The sequence below is a fragment of the Impatiens glandulifera genome, chromosome 2 (assembly GCF_907164915.1).
Source record: "Impatiens glandulifera chromosome 2, dImpGla2.1, whole genome shotgun sequence".
Classification (NCBI taxonomy): Eukaryota; Viridiplantae; Streptophyta; class Magnoliopsida; order Ericales; family Balsaminaceae; genus Impatiens; species Impatiens glandulifera.
The window spans coordinates 52,116,579-52,141,843 of record NC_061863.1 but is presented as its reverse complement, the minus strand read 5'-3'; the positions used below and the strand labels follow the sequence as shown (position 1 = coordinate 52,141,843).

The 25,265-nt window shown below is 30.5% G+C and overlaps 4 protein-coding genes across 4 annotated transcripts; all 4 read right to left on the bottom strand.

Annotated features, from left to right (window-relative positions):
* Positions 1 to 6,695: 6,695 nt before the first annotated feature.
* Positions 6,696 to 7,243, bottom strand: LOC124924890 (LOB domain-containing protein 18-like). Its single transcript, XM_047464875.1, has 2 exons — positions 6,944 to 7,243; positions 6,696 to 6,866 (listed from the first exon to the last, which is right to left on the bottom strand). Exons 1-2 carry the CDS (start codon positions 7,241 to 7,243, stop codon positions 6,696 to 6,698), a joined length of 471 nt encoding a protein of 156 aa, XP_047320831.1.
* A 1,444-nt stretch (positions 7,244 to 8,687) lies between these two features.
* Positions 8,688 to 13,605, bottom strand: LOC124927022 (transducin beta-like protein 2). The gene is made up of 10 exons (XM_047467357.1): positions 13,205 to 13,605; positions 13,014 to 13,119; positions 12,667 to 12,727; positions 12,299 to 12,594; positions 11,452 to 11,591; positions 10,856 to 10,930; positions 10,153 to 10,243; positions 9,853 to 10,056; positions 9,510 to 9,554; positions 8,688 to 8,779 (listed from the first exon to the last, which is right to left on the bottom strand). The coding sequence occupies exons 1-10, from the start codon at positions 13,409 to 13,411 to the stop codon at positions 8,703 to 8,705; spliced, it is 1,302 nt and encodes a 433-aa protein (XP_047323313.1). The 5' UTR covers positions 13,412 to 13,605; the 3' UTR covers positions 8,688 to 8,702.
* A 421-nt stretch (positions 13,606 to 14,026) lies between these two features.
* Positions 14,027 to 21,199, bottom strand: LOC124924889 (protein transport Sec1a-like). Its single transcript, XM_047464873.1, has 20 exons — positions 20,954 to 21,199; positions 20,671 to 20,726; positions 20,302 to 20,383; positions 20,009 to 20,087; positions 19,321 to 19,371; positions 18,987 to 19,236; positions 18,644 to 18,772; positions 17,440 to 17,619; positions 17,272 to 17,355; positions 17,077 to 17,175; positions 16,938 to 17,008; positions 16,317 to 16,413; positions 15,526 to 15,651; positions 15,353 to 15,448; positions 15,124 to 15,249; positions 14,952 to 15,029; positions 14,653 to 14,858; positions 14,365 to 14,458; positions 14,177 to 14,266; positions 14,027 to 14,074 (listed from the first exon to the last, which is right to left on the bottom strand). The coding sequence occupies exons 1-20, from the start codon at positions 21,024 to 21,026 to the stop codon at positions 14,027 to 14,029; spliced, it is 2,115 nt and encodes a 704-aa protein (XP_047320829.1). The 5' UTR covers positions 21,027 to 21,199.
* Positions 21,200 to 22,338: 1,139 nt separating this feature from the next.
* LOC124925779 (vestitone reductase) lies at positions 22,339 to 23,793 on the bottom strand. The gene is made up of 4 exons (XM_047465872.1): positions 23,616 to 23,793; positions 22,987 to 23,514; positions 22,701 to 22,902; positions 22,339 to 22,611 (listed from the first exon to the last, which is right to left on the bottom strand). The coding sequence occupies exons 1-4, from the start codon at positions 23,743 to 23,745 to the stop codon at positions 22,470 to 22,472; spliced, it is 1,002 nt and encodes a 333-aa protein (XP_047321828.1). The 5' UTR covers positions 23,746 to 23,793; the 3' UTR covers positions 22,339 to 22,469.
* Positions 23,794 to 25,265: the final 1,472 nt, after the last annotated feature.

Below are 25,265 nucleotides of genomic sequence, written 5' to 3'. Positions count from 1 at the left end.
AAATTTAATTTTACTATCGTTTAACACTTTTTTAAAAGGTAATATAAATATATATATATATATATATATATATATATATATATATATATTATAATGAATTATAATAAATTATATTTTAACATTTCTAAAAGGTAAGAAGTTAGCAATACATCCCACCATCATGATTTCTACCTCCATTTAAAGGGCTCTAAAAATTATATATATTATATAAGTCTTGAAATTTTATTTTAATATGGAGATGTATCTCCTTCTCAGCAAAAAAATATGTAACACTTTCTAAAATCCATTTATCTTTAGAGAAATTGAAGGCTACAAGCCTACAATTACGTAACTATAATAGAAGAGAACAATTATAATTTATCTATTAATGTCATATTTATTTATTTTTAGAGGAAATGCCATATTATTACAAAAAAAAAAAAAGTTCAATGAGTTGTATATTTAAAATGATATGGCATTTAATTGGCTAAAACATATGCATGTATTAGAACAAGCTTTGATTGAGAATTTGAGACAGATAATAGGAGTGAATATAAATGAGCTCTGGCCATCACTTAATAAATGGATATACAGTTGTTAATTAATATTTATTATTATTTATTTGTTTATTATTATTTATTTTTAATATAATAAACCAGCCCAACTCACAATAATAATCATTAGAATCACTTCAATTTATGGTGTTTTTAGTAAGAACTTTAAAAAAAAATCATCCCTTAAATTATTTAGTTAATTTTCATTCTTATCATTAAACTAATTAAAATTAGAAATTTGTGACACATGGACTTTTTTTATTCTCATCCAAAAATAGAAAAAAGGATAAGAAAAACTCCAAGTTCTTGTTGGTGATGTCAAACTTGCCAAAATCCACTAAACCATCAACTCTGATTAATCCTTAATAAATTAAGTGCTTATGTAAATCATTATTGAGATAATTGGGGGGTGATTTTCATAATAAAAAAAATAATGCAATCTTTAGGTATGTAAAAGAAATAGTAAATCTAGAGATGAATATCAATTAGTTAGATTTGGGGTTTGATTTGATGCCTTGTTTTTTAATTAGCACGAGCTTAACCAACTTAATTATATATGCTATACTTTTTTTTTGTCTGTACTTTTACCATCAATGCTATCTCGACATTTTTTAATATTGTTATTTTTAAATATTTACTCATTTTATTAAGAACCCGTTATATCGTAAAAGTAAAAAGAATATTAGATATATGAATTGTTAAAGCAAAGTAGGATTCTCGATTCGATGCTGAACTGAACAATTTTGTTTGACAATTGAACATATTAATTTGTATTTTCTTATACTTTTGTTGCATCACTTTAATTTCGTAAAAATAAAACATTTTTTAAAATAGATATGAATTTAATTTTCAAATAAGTTAAATATTTCTAAAAATAACTTATAAAATACAATTCCAAAGTAAAATGAGGCAACTAACTTATATCAGGCCAATTCTATGTTAGTTTAACATAAATATTTCAGGGTAGAAATGTAACATGATCCTTAATTTCTTAATTTTTTTAATTTAATTAATTATTTGTTTTAATAATTCATAAAAAAAACATTTAATCTATAACTTTCCTATTATTTTTGTAAGTGCATCCTAAATTTAAATTTAGTTGGGAGACACTTAAATCAAATTCAGCAGGATTCATCCTGCTTATCATAGTTTGATTCAGTCTATTAATAGTTTATTAGTTTGTTTAGGTACATTTTATAGCATTTAAATCAAACTAGTCCCTCTGTCCACTTTAATTGAGAAAGAGAAATGAGGCTGTACTTTCATGTGAGGAGCATTTCACTTTTTCGAATCTTTTTGCATACTGTTTGGTCCCATGTTCTTTCATCCCTTCTTTAATTTTAATTTTTTTTCAAATAATTCTCACAATTAAATCCGAGGTTCCTGTTCTTTATGTGACTTTGCATCTTATTTAATAATTGTGGGTTCCATTAGAAAAAGGTAGTAGAGCGTTTGATCGGCTGTCAATCAAAATATTGCTCAATTTCAATGCCTTATTTGGTTCACATTATTCTCTTAAATAAATTCTAATTTTTTCATTTATCATTAATTAATTAAAATATTAAAACACATCATTCTTAAAACCCACTTTTTAAATATTTCAACCGAACAATATTACATTATTTAAATAACATAATCCAATAAGGTCTGTTAAATGTCGTGCTAATTAAGCTAGAATCAAACTAGCTAACCCTTGAAGTGTTATACAAGTATATATACTTAAATTTATGTCTTTAATTATATAATTTATTGAAAGAATGTTTAGTGAAAAAATCATATTTTAAAAAAAGAAAAAGAAGTTAATATATAATTTGTCTACTTAATTCTAATGATATTGTTTTTTGAATTATTATAATGCAAGTTGTTTTGGATTGAGAATCTCATCAGCACTCAATTCCCGACAACATGTTTTTTGGTCACGTGGTTGTAAAATTAAATTATTACCTTAATCCTTGTTCCTATTTGAATTATTTAAATGGATAATTGGTATTTGTATTAATTATCAAATTACTCCTTCAAATATATACATGTACTAATAAATTCATTATACTTTTATTTATTAATTTTAGATTTATTTATTATTAATACATGAACTAAAATGTTAGTGTTATATAGTTTAAGAAATATCAATCGTATCTTATTTAAATAACCTTGATTGATTTGGATTATAAAAAGTTGACAGCATATTGGGTGTAAAAAAAAATTTGAAAATATTTTTATATTTAAGTTGATAAATTAATTAATTTGTTTGATGAATTAGAATTGAAAAAAAAGGTGGATTATTGAAAAGATATTTAAATAAACTTACCTATCATGTGTACTTTACCTTATTTTGCTCTGTACTTTTTTTTCTTTTTCCGAAAATAAGTCTACAAATGTTTCATTTGAAAACTTACCCAACATACATAATAATATAAATTAAGTAACATCTGGGTCTGCATACTATTTTGGAAATTGAATGTATATGAAGCTGGTTACACTATTACATACATCTAAGATAGGAATAGTAAACACCATATTCACTATTCAGTCTAAGATTATTAGTTTTATTTATTATTATTTAACGTAGTTAACAATACTACTTTGTAATTCATTTAAAATATTTTATGTGAAAATCGAATTAGTTACATTTGTTCTTTTACCACCGCTCTAGTTAGTTCAACTTATTTAGTGAGTTGTTTAGTCTAATTTTATTATAGACTAAAACATGTTTGATCTTAATTTTTTGAAAATTTTCTTTTCGAACGGTCTACAAAATCTTATTTGATAAAAAATATGTTATTTAATTTTTTTTAATTATTAAATAATTCTTTAGTATTTAATATTCAAATTTAATTATAATAAAACAAAAATATTTTAATATGAGGAGTGATAGAGTGAGGGAATTTGGTGAGGGAATGACGTGGCATCACCTTCATTTGTTGGAAAATGTAAATGTAAGAGGAAAAAGAGAAATTATTTGATTTTTTCAGCGAATAAGATTATGCCACATCATTCCCTCACCAAATTCCCTCACCTAATCATTTCTCTTTTAATATTTTAGATGAAACAAGTGATGAATATTATATTATGAAGAATGATTGATCGAGTAATTTGGGTGATGGATAAGAGGAAGAATTATAGGCAATTGGATTAATTGAAAAAATAAAATAATTTATCTCTTTTCTCTTTTTTTTCATCATTTTTTTTCAATTAATAAAGTGATGCCACGTCATTCTCTCCCCTCGTTTGTTAATTATAATGACAATAATGTCATAATTTATAAAAATAGGTAAATAAAATATAAAAAAATATAAAAGAATATCAAAGGAGTTCTAAGAGTTGTTTGTTGTGATTTTTTTCCTTTTAATTTCATTTATTTTTTAATAATTTTCTCTCTAATTTTTTTAAGTAGAGAATTAGCATGATACTATATTATGTAATTTTCTCTTTATTATATCACTATCATTTTAATTATTAAATTAATAATTTAATTAATTAAAATACTAAAATATTCTTATTTTATTTTGAAATTTATATAAAATATATTTTAATAAATAAATCAATTAAAAATCAAAAAAATCTATTTTTTATCCATTAAGATTTTTCTTTAGAAAAAATCCAAAAACACAAGATCAAACAATATCAAAAGTTGTCTGGGAGATCCTGGTCATGATGATGATGGCTCAATTTTTTTTTGAAAAATAAGTGGTCAAGGCTTAAACCCATTGCCTTGGGGCTTGGGCAGATCACATTATATAAGTCCCGGCTCAGAGCAGCCCCATCCCTCAAAAAAACAAAAATTTATTAAATCTTTAGACCATTTAAAAAAAACTTGTTTATATAATAATTGTGTATTTTCACTAGTTCAATTCTTAAACTTCACAATTTTAATATTTTTTTATTATTTTTTTTTGAAAAATGTCGATTTATATTAAAAATAGTGAAAATCGTTTAAGCACAACAACAAATGCACGGAAGAGAGAATAAATAAAACTAAAAAATAAAAAAAATGTTACTCAATAGGTTATCGAGCTCGTAAGTTTTCGAGAAAAAACAATTAACTCCGTAACGGACTCTACCAACTTTCCAAAATGAATCTCAGAAAACATTATAATATAACATTATGAATGATACGCATCGAACGACTATGATTAGTGAAAGTTCGACGATTTATCTCAAACCAGATAATTCATCAAAAAATAATTGGGATGATAACTCAATTATGTAAGTTTGACATATTAGCCGCATCAACTCAAATTTCTCAACAACTACCCAAAGACCCGGGCATCACCCAATCAATCTTAGTGATACTTCACAAAAGACTTCAGATACTAGTCACCCCTCGACAATGCAAAGGTAAGTGAATTGTTGATTCAACTTTCTCGTAACACATACAACAACGACTAACCATAATACAACATTTTTCATGCACATATCATCTGAAGAATTTCACCGTAAATAACGCCTCATCGAAAGAACGAGATCTTGGATGGAATCCTTGAATCCCAAAGTTTCTCCCAACAAAAATTATATGAACTCATCTGAGCGATCAAACAACTTGTAGCAATGCCCCCACATGAAAACTATATATGTCTTACTAACGCATAACGTCTTGTTCAGACGGAGACACTTGTTTGCGTCCTACCAAAAGTAAAATTCTATTATAAGACGAACTCTCCATAATGTTTAATTTTCTTCTATATCTAATTCGACTAGCGAAATCATTAGATCAAAGATCAAACATGTCCTTATGTCCTTAACTGTGACATTTCTGCATATATCAATGGAAGCAAGCTCATGATACGTCGTAACTAGACATTTGACACTACATCAAATGTCGTCTCAAAAACTGATCGAAGAATCATCCCTTACAATAAATCTAGACTGTTCACGAAAACTTCTCCACATAGAATAAATTCCCTTCCAAATGCTACACCCCGCTGAATAATTAGATATTTTTGTAAACCAACCAGACCAATCGTAACCATACTTACATTTGATCATCGATGTCCAAAGACTATTCCGTTCCATTACAAATCTACACCACAATTTTGATAGAAAAACCTTATTAAAGGAAATAAGATCTCGAATATCCAAACCTCTTTGATCTTTAAAACATTTAACATTATCTCAACTAATTAAATGACAAAACGATGAGTTAGAGGATCCCATAGAAATTTATGCATTATTCTCTTCATTTTTACCGTCACACTCTTGAGAACAATGAATAAAAATATCATATATGTATGAATAGATGACAACACACTCTTAAAAAGGATTAATCGAACCCTTTTCAAGATTATTTTATTTTTCTATCTAAACAGTTTATATTCCATTTTATTGATAATCAAGACTCAAAAAATTTTAGATCGTAATTTAGCACTCAATGACAAACCAAAGTATTTGGATAAAAAATCATCAATTCTAAACCCCAACACATTTATAACACCATCATTCTTCTATCCCTTTTAATATATAATTTTTAATATTATTACTATTTAAAAAAAAAAAAATTGGGATCAGATTAGGAAGCCCAATTCTAGAACCGACGCTCTAGTACCTACTGCGTTACTGCCCTACCCAAGACTTCAGTTGTGTATAAACTTATTTCGATTATTAATATTCATTAAATAAATGTATTGGCTTTAACTAATATTTTTGTTGAAAATTTGAATTTTTGTATTAACAACAACACCAACGAAAACGTGTATATAGAAAAAAAAAAAAAACATAACAACCGTATTACATGTTGACATTATTATTATTATTACTATAATAGTAGGGTAAAACTGTAAATACAAAAAAATTGAATATGTTTAGAAGTTAAATAACTCAACCATAAAATCACTACTACAAAATCAATGATCAATCAAATTAATACGAAATGATTATTATAATTAACTAGCCTAACAACCCCTACAATGAAAATACTTACTACAATCCAGTTATATATTAATGTAAATTGTTTGAATTAGTTTTACAACTAGATTGTTTTTATTTTAAACAACTACTTAAGATTTCCAAGCTCCAATTCCCATTCAAAATATGGGTACCTTGACCCACTTCAAAATATTAATCTCAAAAGTCATATTAATTAAACCTAGCTAGCTAGTAACAAAACATGAAGATATATATATAGATCATATATAGCTAGCATATTACAACATGACATTGGAATAATTACGGTGACATATGTTGTTGTAGTGCTTCTGCTAGTTCATTGTGGAGATATTGAGACGACCCATGTTTCATTGCCAGTGAATTATATGCTCGTTCATGTTGTGTTTGTGGAAGCGTCGCCGTTGCTAATCGAGATTGCAAATATGTGACCTCGGATTGTAGATTTACTACCTGTTGATCAATTATCAATGTCCAAATTAATTAATAATCATAATGTACGTTGTGAATTAATGAATTAATTAGAAAACCTGTTGTTGGAGAGCGAAGATATGAGCGACACAGCCATAGACGGGGTCTGTAAGACGGGCCTGAGCTTGATAGGTTAAGGTAAGGGCGGCGTAGGAACGGTTGTGAATAGGAATGTGATGTAGCAGTTTGGAAACGTTGCTGGCTCCGAAGACTTTATGGACGGCAGCAAAATGGTCGGAATCCAAATAATAAGGTGCGAATATGCAACCCGATAAGCACTTTCTTCTCAAGAACTTACAAGCCCCGCACGGTCCACCGCCGCCGCCGGAACTTCTGCTGCCACGATTAATTAAGCTCATTTTCTAGCTCGAGAAGGAGAAGGTGAAGGATTCATGCCATCCTTTTCTGGTCCCCGCACCGCACGTGTGTTGTTGTAGGGTTAGTATTAATACTGGTTTGTTTGGAGAGAGATGACCATTTTTTATTATTTAATTTGTATTTTTAATTAATAAAATTTTATAATAATAAAGGTTGTTAGTTGAAGGGTTTGACTATATCTTTTATACGGTGTTTAAATTAATTTTTTTTGTTTAGAAATTAATATTATTATTATTATGGGTTGGTTGGGATGAGTGTGACTAAATAAGTATGACTTTTGAGGCCAAGTGTGATGAAATCAAAACACCCGTTTAGTTGTTTAGTGGTTGCGTGAAGGAAACATGCATCCTAGCTTTCTTTTACAAACGGTGAATATATATTTATTATTTTTTTTATTAAATTAGATTTTTTTTAGATCAGATTTTGTAGGAAATTTTATATATAGAGAGACTTTATATTTTGAATTTATGTAAAATTATACAGCAAACAACAAACCATCTCACTAGGATATTTGTTTTTTTTTTTACATTTTTATGTTTTTTTTTTTAAAAAATATTTGAAATTTGTTTAAGATAAATATCTTTTTATATTTAAATTTAATTAAAATTAAATATGAGTATTTTGATATTTTAATTGATAGTTAAAATGATAATGATATAACATATAAATGTCTTTTAACAAGTAAAAAAAACTCGAAAAATCAAAATCAAACTATCTCTAAGACTCCAATTACTTGTTTGATATTAGTTATTTCCAAGGTTTATTAGTTTTTTTTTTTTAATTGTTGATGTAAAAATAGGTCACTTGTTTTTAATTAGTATAATATTTAAAATTTATAAAATGTAAATTAAGAATATTTTAATTATTTAGTTGTTAAATTGAAAAATTAGATGTTAGAAAGAAATATAAATTGAGTAAATGTGCAATTATCGTTTTACTTGACCGACACGTGTAATGATATAGTCATTTCTACCGTCGGATGTGAAAACAGTTTTCTCCAGTCAATAGTCAAATCCACCATCTAACATCTACGAGTCTGTGCCCCCAACATTCCCCATTATAACAAGCAACCAAACTACTGGAATGAGACAATAACTAGATAAATGAAAACATAACATAAATTCTCTCAGTTGACAGACACTATTATAAATAAAATTGTAAGTTTTATTTTATATTTTTCTCACAAATTAGCTTAATAATAAAAAAGAACATTGTTATACTTTTTAACAGCCAAAAAAAAATGAGGTTTAGTGGTTTTGTCTATCTCATCATTAAACTTTTAATCATCCTCCTGTAGTGTCCTTTGACCAGTGGTTAGTTGTTCAAACTTGGTGGTGATCATGTCCACTGAGGCTTTAGCCCACATCCCCTCTTTGAAGGAAAAACAAAAGGGTTTCAAACCCAATTGACAATTTTACTCTCTTTTTGTTGTTTTGTTGTTCACAGATGAGGAGCTGACCACAACTTTACTTTTTTGTCCACACTTGCCGTTGCTAGGACCATTTCATTCTTACCTCCTGATATTATGACAACAATAAATAGATATGGTCAAGAACAGATTGATCCAACCAGCAGACAAAATGAAACAAGGCTCAGCTAGATTTGGATGTTCTACTTTTACTTTTACTTTCATTTGCATACAAATGAACGCAGTTGAAACAGATAATAGTCAAGTAAACATGAAACAGGGAAAGTAAAGGAAATCAAACTGTCGTTAGAAAGGTGTATGGGCTCTAAATAGTGAAGAGGCCCTTAGGTTTTATTATATTTAGTTAATATTAGTCCCCCCAAATTGTTACTTGTTAGAATAGGTGGCATCCTATAGTTATATAAATAGTGTGACCTAGAGTTTAGGTCATTCCTTTGAATCTATCTCAATTCATTAAAAACCCTAACCTAAATATAACAAGTGTAACCAGTGTCGGCCATGATATTTTTGTTGTCCAAGCTTTTGACCCACTAATTTTTATTAAAGTGGTGCAAATCTAACTTAAGGACCATGCATCCCTCTATTAATAGTCACTTAGTTAGTTATAAACTAATAGTCTGAAAATGATAGAAAGTAAAAATAGAATTTGGGCTTTCATTAAAGGCTTGGGTTGAGGGTGAATCTATAAGATGGGCTTTAGTTTGTTTTGGGTAACGAAAGGTTATTAACATTTACTCCCGAAATCAAGATCTCCAAGCTATCAAAAGAGACATAGAACAATAGAATTAAATTTGTGAAAGGCAGATAGATGACATTACCTACTAGGACAGAGGTAGGTGCCCATTTGATGTCTGTTATGTCACCTGCACAAAATATTTAAACACCAATTAATTGGGAATACATCCACTTGATCCAATAGAAGTAAAAACAAATGGGACAGAAAGGAGTCCAAGAAAGATTGCGTTTCTAGAATGTTGGTAAAACATGAGGTTCTTATATCACAAAGACAGGCATAAAATAAATAAGGGAAATGGGATGAAAGATAAACAAAACTCTCATATAGAGGATTTAAACAGAGGATGATAAGATAATCTAGCTAGTAGCTTTCTCCTGATGTTAAAAAAGAAAGATGCCAACATAGTGAAAAGTAGAAAATGCTACCATCATGGGCTTTTTCAGCTGTGTCCAAAACTTTTCCGGTTTCCACACATAGCCATTGTAAAGTTGAACCATGGGTGGCAACCAATATTCTCCCATCAGGAGATACAGAGAGGCGGTCATAGTGCAATGTAGATCCTTTTGAATCATGAAGTGGAATCGGAAACACCTTCAGAGTCTTTGGATCTTCATCAAGCTGATATCGAACTTAAACATAAATAAAATAAAAACAGGATCAGCAAAAGATAAAGATGATAGTAGTGTATAATAAAAGTTGTTCCAAAGCAAGAAAGCTTCACATACCATTGATGTTCCATATTCTTATAGTTCCATCCTTAGAAGCTGTTATGATTTGTTCAGAATTTGAAGTAAAGCATAGCCAAGTTACGGCACTCTGAACATAAGCCAAATCAGATATCCAGTATACAAAATGAGCAAAAATAATAGATTACTAGGGAGTAGGGACCTATGAGTACTAATTAGAATGTACAGAAATTTTGGGGAATAAAAAGCAAATTTGAACTTTACTTTTACTGCTGTACATACAAAATTAAGAAAATAATTGCGATACAAATTCCGACATCATTTCATCCACCACCAAATATGACTAGACATATTAGAACAAGAGATTGTTGGTGTGGATTAAAATTGGGATTATTTCCAATAATCCACCATCCATCAAACATACTTTTTCAATCCCATCATTCAAATCATCAACTAAAAATACACATACTTTATTTTTTTTTATAACATTTTAAAATATTAAATACCAAGGATATTTTGGTCATTTTATCCAAATAAACCATTTTACATCAAACAAGTTTTTTTTTCTCTAAATAATCCACAAGATCAAACAAACTCCAACTAATCTCAATGATAATATATACTGTTTTCAAAATCCGGTTTAGTGGAGGAATTTCGAGAGTCCCAATTCTTACTAAAGTGCAATACGCAAGTGATCAAAAGATGAGCTTACTTATTTGCAGTAAACCTAAATAGAATTTACCTTATGCCCCTTGAGCTGCATAACTCTTGACACTTCCTTAACTGAACCATCTTTTAAGTAAATAATCTCCCAAACCTGGCAGTTTTGTGCCATACAATGTCAATTAGTTCACCAAGCATGAAGCAATGACAATAATAACAAATATATTACCTAGCCCAAATCATATAGCACCTAACAAAACAAGAAAGGGCCAATTAAGCCAATTATCATTCTCATGATTCTATCTTATTTTTAATGTTGTCTAAAGGTTCAAAACATAGAAGTTGGAAAGTTCATGTATCAACTACATATACTATCCCTACTAGAAAGACAAAGCATGTACTAAGCTCCCTCAACATGGTTCTGTAAAGGATCAGATACACCCATGATAAGTTGCTAGTTAACTCAAAGCAATGAAATCTGGGAACATGGAACAAGCAGATAAATTGAAATCAAACATGAAATATGAGCACATTCTGTTTAAGTGGAAGTTTTTTTTATGAGAGCTGAGGCTGAAATTCCAACATTACACTGTCATAACTTGGTTTGCTTCTACATGGCTTACAAAATTGCAAAATTTGTGGTTTAGGTATCTTGAACTAAAAGGTTATTATTACCTTAACATCAGCTGTAAAAGCAGCAGCAGCAATAAAGCGTCCATTAGGAGATATTGTGGCCATATTGTTTTTTAGCTGATTTGTATCAACATGCCCCAAGTTCTTCCCAGTTTTTCCATGCCAAAGTATGATGTCAGTCTCTGGAAAAGTAAAAAAAAAAGGAGTATATATATTTCCTTGAATAAGTTAACATGGTTTGAGAAGACAAAGGTTTGTTCAACCAAACAATTAGCCTACAATGATCGGAAACTTCAACAAACTCAATCAACACATGCCTATTCCCTTTCTGTAGAAAATGAACCAAGGAAGGATAATCAAACTAATCTATGTGACATGCAAAATGGAGCTATTATGAATGGATAAGAGATGATAACATAGAGATGCTTCGTGGTCTCCGCTGAAAATGGTATCAATGATTTCCACAGAACGTGGAATAGCTCAATTCCACCCTGGAATTTCCAGGGCCTATTTCCATTTTAAGCCTTCATGCAATGCAAGACAAAAATCAGAACCAGCCATTTTGTATCACAAACAGATTATGTGATTGCATTCAACAAGTCCATGTGAATATGATTTTCATGATAACTTAGCAACCCAATGATTTACATAGTATATAGTGTACTCCCTCCATTACATTTTACATTACAACTTTGTCTTTTGCCAGGATTTTGGATATTAGTGAAATTACAGAAGTAATGAAATAGTTCAATGAAAGTTATAAATTGACCTTAAAAATAATGAAATGACCAACGTCTATCACATAAATTGGTCAAGTGACTTGATGCCTATACCATGAACTAGTATTGAAGTAACATGATTGCATAAAATGGACAGCATGGGTAATTACCTTCTGAACACGATGCAAAGATTGCACTCCCATCAGCAGTCCCATAAGTAGCCTTTGTCCCAAATAGGGTGATAATAGCTCTTTTGTCATGCACCTTATGATGCTCCCACTTAATTTCTGGAAGTGGAAGCTTACCTTGCTGCTTACTGTCATCAGATGCTTTAGCCTTTTCTTCTCCATACATGTATAAAGAAGACCCAGACAACATCTGTGATGCCACAACCACAGAACTTGCATCATCAGAAAATGCAATTGCAGTTGGATGAGAACCAGCTGGCAAGTTAATCCTTAAAAACCTGAGCAGAAAAACTTGAAAATCATTAGAATAAAGGAGCCAGAGAGACAAACATCAAATATTAGTGACATACTTGAAGCTTTTGCTGGAAGCATCATCCAGCTTAAAGATCCTGACCACTCCATCAGCACATGCTGCAAAAATAAGAGAGTAAAAAACAAACGATTTACTTCACAATAGTAATAGGTTTAGTGTCTGATAGGCATCACCAACAGCATAGAAAACTACTATTTCAGAAAGATAAAAATATGTTTATAGAATTTAGAACCATACATGTCCCAAATAAACATCTAGGGTGGTTGTTCTAACAAGATTTTCAATTTTTAGAAGCATGAATATGTGAAAAATCTACAAGTATTCATGAAAGACTACAAAAAGCTTAAAACCAATACTAGTATGATAATTAAAATTAATAATTACAAGTTGCCAAATTTTTGCTGTCATTTGAGAAGCATATGCCCGTAACAGAATCTCCATGTCCCTTCAATGTATTCAAATCCAGTGGATGATGTCGCTTGCTCGCATCCTGCATATAGATACAATCAATCATTATAAAAGAAAGCGCCATGTACAAACCACAATACTTCGATGCAGTGAGAACTAGTCAATACCTTATCAGATGAGTGAGATTGAGATTTAGCGTGAGACTTTTTGGAAGAAGGCGGCGGAGCCTTTGTGGTAGGCTTCTGAAGAGATTCCAACGGAGCGATCGATTGAATTTCCGATTTTCTTTGACTGAAATAGCTTCGGAAGAGAACCAAGGCGATAAGAGCTCCGACGATGAGTGAGAAAGCTCCAATGAGAAGAGTAGAATCCATTTTCGTTGATAACGAATCGAACTGTGCTTGAGTTACGATGATATTAATATGATTATCACTACTATAGATCAGATCAGATCAGATCGGATCGGATCGGATCTGAGATGAAACAGTAAGAGATGTTTGAAATCCGCCTGCGCCGATTCGATGTATTCTGATCGCCCCACCGCCTCCGATTACTAGAATTTGGAAAATAACATACGCCTTCTCCTTTTGAATTTTTATTTAATAAAAACATTTTACTATATTAGTAAAATGTAATTTTGGATTTTTAATAATTATATTAACCTTTATTTATTTGTGAGTAAAGTTTGTCATTTGTCAATATCATTAAAAAGTTCATGTTTGTGAGGTAATAAACTAAAATTTATTTTTTTATCCAATACAACAAAAAATAATTTAAGAAGAATCCTTAATATTACAAATGGTATAAACCACATTTTGTGTTTAATAAATGGTCAGTGTGTAACAATAATATAAGCAACAAGATTTAACCCCTCGATTAAACGAACTCGAGTCCTAAGCACTGTATCGTAAATAAAATTAAAAGTTTCCTTGTCTTGGAGGGGGCAGCAGCTGCTGAAAATGTCATCCAATATAATGAATTGCCAGCTTCTAATAGTACTGAGGCTCAGGTTCTTTATCCGAAAGCACTTTCAGCTTCTGTATAATGTAAAAACCATGTCATTCATAAGGAACAGAAGAAGATTGTATTCAATGATTTGTTTCTTTTCATATTCATATTGTGTGTAATTGAAACTATACCGGAAGATATTGTGGTGGATCTTCCATGTTAGTTGTACCCAGGACAACTTCCCTTTTCAATTTTGTTGTAAGTTTATGACACACTCGTAACTGCGTAAAAACAAGGGGAAAAGAATGCACACTTTCAGCCAAACCAAATAGTATAATATCTTGAACTTGTAATTTGGAGTAAAGATGTTTGGTTTCACCTCGGATCGGGTGGCTCCACCAATGATGAATATGAAAATGCGTTTCCCCATCCTTTTGAAGTCATTGGTTGCTGCGGCCTTCAGAGCTGAATCACTATAGAAAGACAGCAGGAAAAAACTCTAAGCAATTATATTGAATAGAGAACTAACTAAGTGTAAAATAGACTTTTAAGTATTTCTGCATTTTATCAAACCATCAAAAGTATTCAAAATTCAGATATTTTTATTTGGTTTATTCAATTTTATTTTTCAGTCACTCAACTAAGTTTCAGTTTTATGAATTGGTACCTTGAATATCCATCATCAGAATTACGTTTAGCCCATCCAGGAGTCCTTCTTGATCTCATTGAATGTGGAGCAGGAGGTTGATTTGGTTTTGCTGATGAATTGGGAGCACCACTCCCATTGCTCATGTTGGAAGATGAATCTCCCTCATTCATGCATTGAAACTCATCCTTTGGTAATTCACCTTTGTTAAGTTTTTCAATCAGTTCCTACAAAGGTATAGCTTGCCTAAATAAATAAAAATAGATAAACCATAAGACAGAAATATGTCCTAAAATGGCTAGAGGTGAATATTATTTTACCTCTAACACTGGGAAAAATCGAAAAAGTTGCCATGTTTCTTCTTCACCCGCGCGATCTTTTCTAGCTGCTAGATTGGTCTTTAAACATTTGGAGAAGATAAATTTGCAATGTACCAGAAACAATCACTTATAAGATATATCTCATTTCAGTATTATCTGCAGTTTTCTTTACCTGCTTCTTATTGTCAAACTTCAGTGAGAATCCCCCACCAGATGTTGTTGCCTTCCTAGCATCTGCTCCTTCCAGCATTATCATGTTCTTCACAGCCTTCATATCGTCATTTGTCAGATTGGCCAACTGAAAGAGGCGGGAAATTAAAGCAAGTCAACATTCTTGTATAGCACTGAAATAAAGTAATCAACTGATGTAGGACGGCTCAATCCACTCTATTTTCAGCTACCTGCATGAGTTTTGTAGCTTTGTCTCCTTCAAACTTGTCAGGGTTAACGAATGCATAAATCATCACCAAGCGTAGTTTATTTGCGGTACTTGCATCCTGCATGTCACTTGAAGGTGTAAAACTGAATGAACAAATTCATTTGTTACCTAACTATAAAACTTACAAATTATCACCTGCTTCGCCCTTAAGAAGTTAATGACTTCCTTTGTTCCAGCATCTCCAAAAACAATATCTTGTTCTAGTTGCCCAAGCTCCCGAAGATCCATTTCCTTGATTTGTCTGTTCAATTTCCCAGCAATCTGTATAAACCACCATAAAACCAATATTTTTATCCACTAGTGGAATATGATTTATCTTTTTTAAATGATAGTTTGTATTAGCAGTCACAAATACGATTTTTAACAAATACATACAATGTTTCTACAAGGTTTTGAACCCGTTGAATTTGTCTAAATGTGATAATAGAATTTCTTAGAAGACAATGTTATTCATTTTGAGTATTTAGTATGTGTTCTCATGCGTAAACTGAATGGTGATGTTTCATTACATCAAATAATGATGAATTAGAATACAGAAGAACTTCTTCAACAACAAAAAAGCAATAAATAGCAAAGATCACTGATGTAAATAGATTTTCTTTGAAGGGTAGTCATGAAGGAGTTATTATGCCAGATGTGGATTAACAAAACAAAGAAGGAGACAGGAAAAAAAGGCAACGTCCAAACTGGAATATGACTTGCATAATATCAATTGGAGTATGTTGCAATAAAGGTTTCATGTCCAAGTTTTGGTTCTTAATGGTATTATCAAAGGTACCCGTCTTTGTGGGAGGAGCTCCAGATGGTATCTTGTTTGGGTTGTTCTTTTTTGTGACAAGTTGCAATTCACAACAACTTTATAATACAAGCTTTAAGTTTTCAAAGGAAATGAAAAGAAAAATAAGTAAATGAAAAAATAAGTTTACCTGGACATGAAGAGAAAGTTTCTCCATTTGTTCGTTGTACTGTGGCAAATCCTGCACCATTTTTTGCAAGTCCCTTGTAGACATTTCACTACTATCTCTGTATGAAGATTATATTTTATGAGGCCCATGTATCAGAAGGGAGGAACCAACCAAGATATAAATCAAACATAGATGCATAATAGAATGGATAAAATAATATATAAACAGAACAGATTTCCTTTCCTGTGCAGATGAGAGCATGTATATATACACAAGATATAAACATCCATGGATCCTAGAGTTCATGTTAATTAAACAATCAGACCTTAGCTAACATGTATTGTTAAGGCCATCTGGCATGGTCAATAAGTTTCCATGTCTCAATTCAGATCATAGATGCCATTTTGGATAAGAAATCTTTAACTCCAGACACAATTCTGATAGAAGATGTTCCATATATTTGCTAAAATACTAATTGATCTAATAAGTGAATATTCTTCAGTTTCACAGTGGATGGAGTGGGAAAGGAAAGGAAAAAAAAACTGTCAATCAAACAAATATATAATGAATTTTAAATTATCACGAATCCTTCTGTGATCAACCCCTAAATAAATTTCATGCATCTAGTTCAGGAAAACATACTTGTTTTGTAGCTGTGCAGCTTTATTCTTCGATACGAAGTTTGTCATCTTGTCATGCAACCTCTCACTAGCCTGATAAAGTAGTCAGTTATCAATGACTTCCAGATTGAAGTTAAAACTAAATATAAATTTGCACAAACATCTGCTATATGTGTATGACGAAGCTCAAGCCAGACAGCATCATGATCTTCCAGAAGAAACTCCTTTTTCTCAGGATCACCACCATGTTTGCTAGGAACCTAGATGAATAATCATCGATTACTTCTGCGATAAACTGCTGAGAAAAAATTCATGAAAGTATAAGAACTAAAAAAACAAAAAATCAGTGATGTAACCTCATAAATATATTTGTTTCCCTCTAACTCCAGTAGATCATGGCACATTGCATCATATGTCCATTCGTGAATGATTGGAGCAATCTACACAAGCAAAATTATCAAATTGAATAAAATTAAACTCAACAGTTTAGGGATTTTAAGTCAATTCAAAATTTGATAATGTACCTGGTCAAAAGATCTGTCTAATATGAGAAGATCACAAGTGGGTGATTGGGGATAATTAGGAATCGTGGTTTTGTATGTCTGAATACATTCCCAAACAGATGCAGCCACCTTTGTTGAAAGTAAGTGATGGTTTGGTGCTGCATCAGATTTGGCTGCACGATACCTCACAACAGGATGTTCCTGGGGAATATTAAACAATGAATTGTAAAGTAGTAATCAATGTTGTGGGTGCCAAGGCTATTACAGAAGTCAATACTTATTATTTGACTGAGATTAACATGGGCACTCTAGTTTCGAATGAGGTTGATATTGTGGACCTTGTTCAAGAAATTAGACGAAAGACATAAATAGAAGTATACTGGGTTTGTTTTTCTTTTTCTGTTTTATTATTTACAGTATTTTTGTAATATCACTAAATAACACCAAAATTAGTAATCTACTTTGCAACTTTCTATAAAATGACCACTTTGAAAAAAAGGAATACATCTTCAGTGCCATGATAGATGCAAAGGCACATTATAGATGACTTTTATCTGAACAAACATAAACATCCTAAAACTTGTTGAACATTTGTGCAGTACGATATAACCAAACATATGTGATATACGACAGATACTCTCCCTCAGCAATAAAATTAATGAATGAACGTCCCTTTCTACTTTCATTAGGAAACGAGTGTGATCGACTCGTTTTACTGAACTCTGTGGGGGTTGGGAAGGACACAGGACACATGAGCGTCAGTCCCTTTCATGGATGATTTAAACTAAAAAATCTCAAATACAATGGAATTCTTTACTTTTTCTACAAAATGATAAGAGTTCAAGGTGTGTTCCAACAAGTTAACTTGTTAGACTTGCCTAGATTGATATTTCCACTATTACACTTGAAGTACAATGGACAATTCCTCTAAAAACGCTAGGAAAAGATAAATCAGGAACAATTGGGTCTCTACAGAGAAGAATGTACTTAAGACAAGCAGCATTTAGAATACCATTATACATATTTATTTTAAAGGAACAAGATCTCAACATAGAGATTATCTGAATTGATGCTTCCAATTGTTCAACCAATTCTCTATTCATATAATTGTGGTTTAAACTGCTAATGCTGGAAGCACCTTTTCACTTGATGATGACCATCCAACTATTAGATACAAGGTGTATGTTTTTCTTTATAAAGGAAATATTCATAGAAAATTTAATACCTTCAAGGATGCAAAAACTGTGGCAATTCGAGTAGCCATTGTAGTCATGCAAATTTTATATTTGTAAGACTTTTCAGCATCTACACGAAAGAGTTCACCTAGAGCCGTTTCTTGGTCGGTGGTATATCCCTGTGAATTTAAAATGGTTAAGTATCAAATATATCTCAAAAGTGGATGTGTGACATGCTTCCAAACAAAAGATGAAATTCACAATAATAATATTTCTTCTCAAATAATATTAGATATAGTTTTCAGGTATATATTTTGTAATTAGTCAGGGTGGGAATCCATCATAAAATAGTTCATAGTTACAAGATCAACATAAATAGTCTGTTAATAATACCTGGCTGTCCATAGAAAAATACTCGAGATTCATCTGCATCCACAAAGTAATAAATTTGTATTGCAACTCTATGACAACAGGAACAATGGTAAAAAGAGGAAAAAAGAACTGGAAAAGGATAAATTTCAAAGTAAAGCATATAATTATTGTGACCTCTCTTAGTGCACCAATTCGTGGCACAATGCTGGTGTCATTCTTAATTCGACCAAGCAAGTCCTTTGGAATGGGCGAACAGAAGTATATAAATGCTCTACAGCAAGAAGATAAAATGTAAGGGGCTAGGAACTACAAATTCAAGGAGGCCAGTACTATATATATATCACATAATACGTACTTCCTGTATAAGGGTTCTCTTCCAGACATGTCAGACAAAAGCATGACAACGCTGCATTACAGAAAATATAAAGATCAAAACTAGCCAATTGTCTTCAATATTGTCATTGTGGTTGGAAAATAAATTACTAAGCAATACTTCCTGAAATGTGAGTTGTTTGTATGATGAAAATTTCAAGAAAAGCCCAAATGCATAAAGAAAACAAAGGGAGAAACCAAGAACCTACGTGAAATTAGCCCAGATAAAAGAAAACCACAGATTAAGGTCACTAACTTACATTACAATGAAACAGCAAATAAAAGTAATTAAATTTGTGAAGTTACCATTTTCATGGTATCCCATTTAAAAAAAGAACAACACCTTTCCCCAGTTTTAATAGCCTATTTATGTTCATGGCCTCCCAATTATGCTTTAAAAGGAGGCAGACAACTTCAAGTTCCTTGACTTAATATCGAGTATTAAATTCAACATTTGACATGATCAGTCAAAGAATAGAATTTTAGCAACAAAAAAACAGACAGGGAATATGATAACTCAAAAAAGTTAATCATGAAATAGACAGTTCAAGTTGTTTTTTCCTCACTAATGCACTAAAAATCTAATTATAGTTATGAAATCAAACACACGCATAAATGCTCTATAGCTTCAAATACATTTATATGTTAATGAAATCAGAGGTCAGATTTACTTCTCTTTGCTTGGTTGGATGAAATATATAGCATCCATTGAGGGTAAGGGTTGCCTTCTCCTGAAAAGGTCTTCCACCACTGCAAACAAAAATAAAGAATTATGTAAGTCTACATTTATATGTCTGGATAAGGAAGATCAAATGTCTTTAACCATCTTACAATTTGTCTTTCATTAATGTTCTCCAAAAAAAATCAGAAACACCAAAATTAAGGTTTAACATTTGATATGGATAATCCAAATTTCACACTTCACATCTAAATTCATTCAATCTCTAACTGATTATATACTTACGTGAAACTCCTTCATCAGTAATATCTGCCATTTTGCATGAGGCAGACATGACCTTCACAGTAACTTTGTCCATGATTAGTACCTGTATAAGTTTCTCCATATATTAGTGATCCGTATACAAAGACCTGGATAGCATTGAAAGCCTAAATAGATACTAATAAAAATAAAACTAGATAATACAAAGTGCTAATGGTGTGAGTGAATGATTGTTTTTGTTCACCAAGTGAATGAACTCATCCTATAAAGTTACTATCAGCTGATAAAATGTACAAAAAAAATGAAGAAGTGCGATAACCAAAACAGCTCTGTTAAAACAATTTGAAAAAATTACTTAGGCTAGTTTAGATAATCAAATAAGAGAACAAATACCTTCCAAGCCTTTGAATCTCCTGTTTTGGATGCTCGAAGCATTTCGTATAACAGTCCTGATGAATAAACAAAGAACAAAAGTTAAATAAAATGTTCTGCCAAATCTATGCTTATATGCAATCATGTTCACGAATTAAGAAGGTTCATCTGTTCGGCTTATGAATACATATATATATAAATAGCAGCTACATGAAGATTATTAACACAGGTAAGATCATCAGATTAAGTAGTGAGAAAGAAAAACAAAGAAATACATGATTAGGAATAGAATGAGAAGACGAACTTGCACGGCTAGTCTGGCGAAACGTTTTGTAGTCTCCACTATTTGAGGAGCACTCGGAGTCTGAGAATGACATTTTTGACAGCGTTCGATCTGATCTCCGCCTCTAAATCAAACTGTATTTTTTGAAAATCGAAGAATGATCTTGAGAGAAGCAATTTTGGAGAGAATTGTAGTAAGCCCTATGTTGAAGATGGGAGAGAAACCGATAAAGATGGCTGACGGTCTGAAAAAAGTTTGTTACTCCATGCTACAATGAACGTTCGCGCGCTCCCGCGCATTTCGAGTTAGAAACTGAATCTTTTTTTCATTTACATTATTATCCTTTTCTCTTCTTTTTTTTTCTTAAGAAGATTTCTTTAATTTTATTAAATAATTGTATATGAAAAATTAAATTACAACTATTTATATAAAAATAATTTTGCAACAATCATACAATCTAACTCTAAAATGAACTCATTTGAAATTATACAATCATAAGTGAATAAGAAGAGCACATAGAATGAATCAATCAATATTGTTTGAAAAATAAAAATGATTCTTACTCAAAGATGGTTAAATAAAATATTTCGTCAAATGATAATGTACCATCTAAGTATATAATTAAAATATTGAGAAGCTCGTACAAATGATAATAGTACACATATTTTATGGCCTCAATGTTAAATATAAATTTTATTGACAAATAAAAATAATTAAAAAAAATTAACAACACAATCAGATACAACAAATAATCCACTAAATAGTGTTAGTATTATTAAAATGAAAAAGTTTGTGAAGAAAATACCACAACCAACCAAAACACAAAACCAACTTAAATTTGAATTATAAAAAATAAACGTGACAATTATAAAGAAGTGACAAGAAAATAAAAAAATTACTAGTTTTTGAAAGAAAAAATAATAATTTGTAAAGAATGAGGAAAGTATTTAATCATTTTTTATTTGTTATATATTAATATAGTTATTTTTTTATCAAATATGTCAAGTGTTTTAATTGTTAAATTTTAGATTAATAAAAGTTATAAAAAAAATTATATTAATATAATATACTAATAATTGAGAAGCCAATATAATTCTCCTTGTATCTAGAATTATAAGCATTAAGAATATTGAATAATAATTTATTTGTTTGACTGTTTGAGCTTTTTTTTATTTATGTCAAGAATATGTGCGGCGTTAGGATTTGGAATCTAAATTGGACTAAAAAATATTTTACAAAATTTATCTGATATAAAATAAACCAAATTTACTGCTGACAGGATGACGATCAATAACAACAGTATTTCCTGTCGCTATTGTATCTTTATACTAATGTATTTTACTAGCAATAATATACATGCTTCATTATAACAGATATCAAAATATATATATATATATATATATATATAGTACAATTGTTGTAAAATATATTCACTAGAATGAATGATCTTGAGCCTGAAAGAGATGAATGAAGTTGTGACAGTTCTATACAAGACCGATAACAAAGGCAAATTTGAGCAAAACTTAAATCTTATAAGCTAAAGAAAACCCTTTTCTTTACATGATTGTATTGCCCCATCATACATTTCCTCCAGCCCAAACCTAAACTTGAAACCCGTCTCCAATAGTTTCTTCGACGAAAGCTTCGGATATTTCACCATTTCAACCTCCTTCAAAGAGCTACAGAAATCGCAAACACGAACAATTAAACATTTTTCAAATAATAATAATAATAATAAAAAGATGAAGAATTCTTCTGAATTACTAACTCAGGTGTTGGAACTACTTGATCATATTCCGGGTATTTATCTCTAATGAATTCTGATATCTTATCAATTGTTACTTCCCCAGATGAACAAATGTATCTTCCATTTGCATCTGGATATTCAAGAAGGAAGATATGTGCACTCGCTACATCGTCAATATGTATCATTGGTGATCTCACTAAATGCTTATACAATTCCACATCCCCTGTAAACACAAAAACAGACACAAATTGAATCGAATGAATCCAGCAAATGAGACTCTTGGGTATTACTAAAAATATATTCATACCGAAAACCAAAGCTAAGGAGGTGTAAACTGAACCGGGCAATCGTGGGCAAATGAAAGGGCCATTAATCATAGGAGGGATTATAGTAACAACATCAAGACCATATTTCTCTCCAAAATCAATAACAGCCTTTTCAGTCAATGTCTTTGAAATTATATATGAAGCTCCAAATGGTTTAGTAGTCCTAACATAATCTTCATTAGTCCAATTAGTTTCATCTATCATGTCAATATCCTTTTCACTATAAAGAACTGTAAATGCACTTGAAGTATAAACAACTCTTTTCACTGTCTTTGATCTCAAACATGCTTTCAGGATTCCTAGAGTTCCATTTATGGCTCTTTTAGTTATGATTTCTTCTGGTTCTTTATCCTCGAAATCTCCAGGATGGGCTACATGGAAGACAGCAATGGATCCTTGGATGACTTCATTAAAGCTTTCTGGATTATCCATATCTGCATTGAAGATTTCTAGCTGATTCTCTGATGTGCAGGGAAGGTTTCTGAGGTAACTAACATCTTTTTTGCTGCCTAGAAAGGAATTTGACACAAGGGAAGGGAATCAGATAATTGATTGTATAAGAATTCCATTGAACATGTTGGGGGTTGGGGGAGATGAAGAGAAGTTTTACCATGGGTGAGTCTAATTGAAGTTCTAACTTTGTAGCCGTGATGAAGTAACCTCATGATCAGCCATGATGCTACATAACCTGTTCCTCCGATCACACTTACGGTGCCCTTGTCTTCTTTTGCTTGATCCATTCTTTCTCTATTTCTTTCTCAATATGATGTTTGTTTGGTGCACCATATGAGAAATGTGAGTAGCTACAAGATATTTTTTTGTGTGGTTTGCATTAATTCACCTTATATTATTTGGCCTTCTCTTGTGAGGATATCATCATTATATTTTTCTTTCTTGTTTTTGCTATAAAATATTATTATTTGGAGTTATAATAATAATTCATCTATTTTTAACTCATTATAATCTTTAAAAAATCAATAATTTAAGTAATAAAAATAATTTTTAAAAGAATAAATATCACATATTCCATTCATACTTAAAACATCTCAAATTGTTAAAATCCTCAGTTCAAAAAGAAATATATATATATATGAAAGTGTTTAAAGAGACGAATGTCTCAAATTATAAATCATTATTACTAAGTTAACTTTATATATTAAAAAAAATGTATTTTCAATCAATTAAAGTTAAATTTTTAATTTTTTAATTTTATAAGATTTTGCATTAATAAAGTTATAAATTCAAAAACAAAATTATAACTTATTTAAAAAAAATAATATAATTAATTTTGTAATGTCTTTTTAATACATTATTATTATTATTTTTAAATTAATTTTATACTTAATTATATATATAAAAGTATTATTAAAAAAAAGTTGAATGAGTTATATATTTAAAATGATAGCCATTTAATTGGTTAAAAGTAGGGTTGATGAGCTCGAGCTGCTCGACTTGAGCTTTGACTTTGACTAAGTTCGAGCCGATCTCATTTAATATTCGAGTCGAACTCGAGTTCATATAATGCTTGTTTTATGATTTGTCTAACTTTTTCGAGCCTCATAATATATAATATATTTTTTAATTATCTAATATTAAAACTTAACATTTATAACCATATTTGGTTTTCTCTCTCTCCTTAAAGCCCATATGAATATTGTGAAGGCTCAAAATCAATATTATTATATTTTATTACCCTAAAGTAAAATCCTACCTCTTTATCTATTTTTCTTCACAAAATTTATTTTACTTTTGTCTCTTCTTCTTAAGTCTTTACAATTTTTTTCACTCTTCATCTCCTTTTCTTCTTTTAGTCTTTATCATTTTTTTCTCTCATTCATTCACAAAAAGTCTACAGGTAATTAAAATTTATTTTTATTTGTTTTATAATTATTGTTTTTGGTTTTAGATAACTTTGATTTATGTTTGTTTTAAGAAAATTTAGCGACAAAGAAGGAAAAACTCTCTTGTTGGTTTACTCATCGGTAAGTCCCCCAAACTTGTGGGCAAGTTACTTTATTGGATTTTCATGAAACTCTACCAACAAACTTTTCCTCGGTCATGCTTCATTGGATTTTCATGTGTGGCATGACATTTCCCTAAGATAATGTTGTATAAATAATTCTATTCTATTGTATTGTATAATTGTATTGTTTGAATAATTCTATTTTCTAAGTTTACTTCAAACAATGGCTCTTAGTTTGGCTATATGCATATTACAGTGTACTTATTTTTATTGGTAAAGAGATAAACCGTGACTCAC

Bases quoted from the DNA above. Each gene is read 5' to 3' on its own strand.
- LOC124924890 (XM_047464875.1), bottom strand. From the start codon at position 7,243: ATGAGCTTAATTAATCGTGGCAGCAGAAGTTCCGGCGGCGGCGGTGGA. The intron at 6,867-6,943 runs GTTTTCTAATTA...ATTGATCAACAG, and splicing joins TCTTCGCTCTCCAACAACAG to GTAGTAAATCTACAATCCGA.
- LOC124927022 (XM_047467357.1), bottom strand. From the start codon at position 13,411: ATGGATTCTACTCTTCTCATTGGAGCTTTCTCACTCATCGTCGGAGCT. The intron at 12,728-13,013 runs GTAATTATTAAT...TTATTTTTGCAG, and splicing joins CAGCAAAAATTTGGCAACTT to CATGTGCTGATGGAGTGGTC. The intron at 11,592-12,298 runs GTAATTACCCAT...TTACTTTTCCAG, and splicing joins CTTTGCATCGTGTTCAGAAG to AGACTGACATCATACTTTGG.
- LOC124924889 (XM_047464873.1), bottom strand. From the start codon at position 21,026: ATGTCATTCTCAGACTCCGAGTGCTCCTCAAATAGTGGAGACTACAAA. The intron at 17,620-18,643 runs GTATTAAATTTT...AATATTCCCCAG, and splicing joins CAGTTTTTGCATCCTTGAAG to GAACATCCTGTTGTGAGGTA. The intron at 15,449-15,525 runs GTGATAATTTGT...AGTGACATGCAG, and splicing joins ACTTCTTAAGGGCGAAGCAG to GATGCAAGTACCGCAAATAA.
- LOC124925779 (XM_047465872.1), bottom strand. From the start codon at position 23,745: ATGGATCAAGCAAAAGAAGACAAGGGCACCGTAAGTGTGATCGGAGGA. The intron at 22,903-22,986 runs GTATGAATATAT...TTGTGTTTACAG, and splicing joins CTCCTTAGCTTTGGTTTTCG to GGGATGTGGAATTGTATAAG. The intron at 22,612-22,700 runs GTTAGTAATTCA...CGATTTCTGTAG, and splicing joins CAAGTAGTTCCAACACCTGA to CTCTTTGAAGGAGGTTGAAA.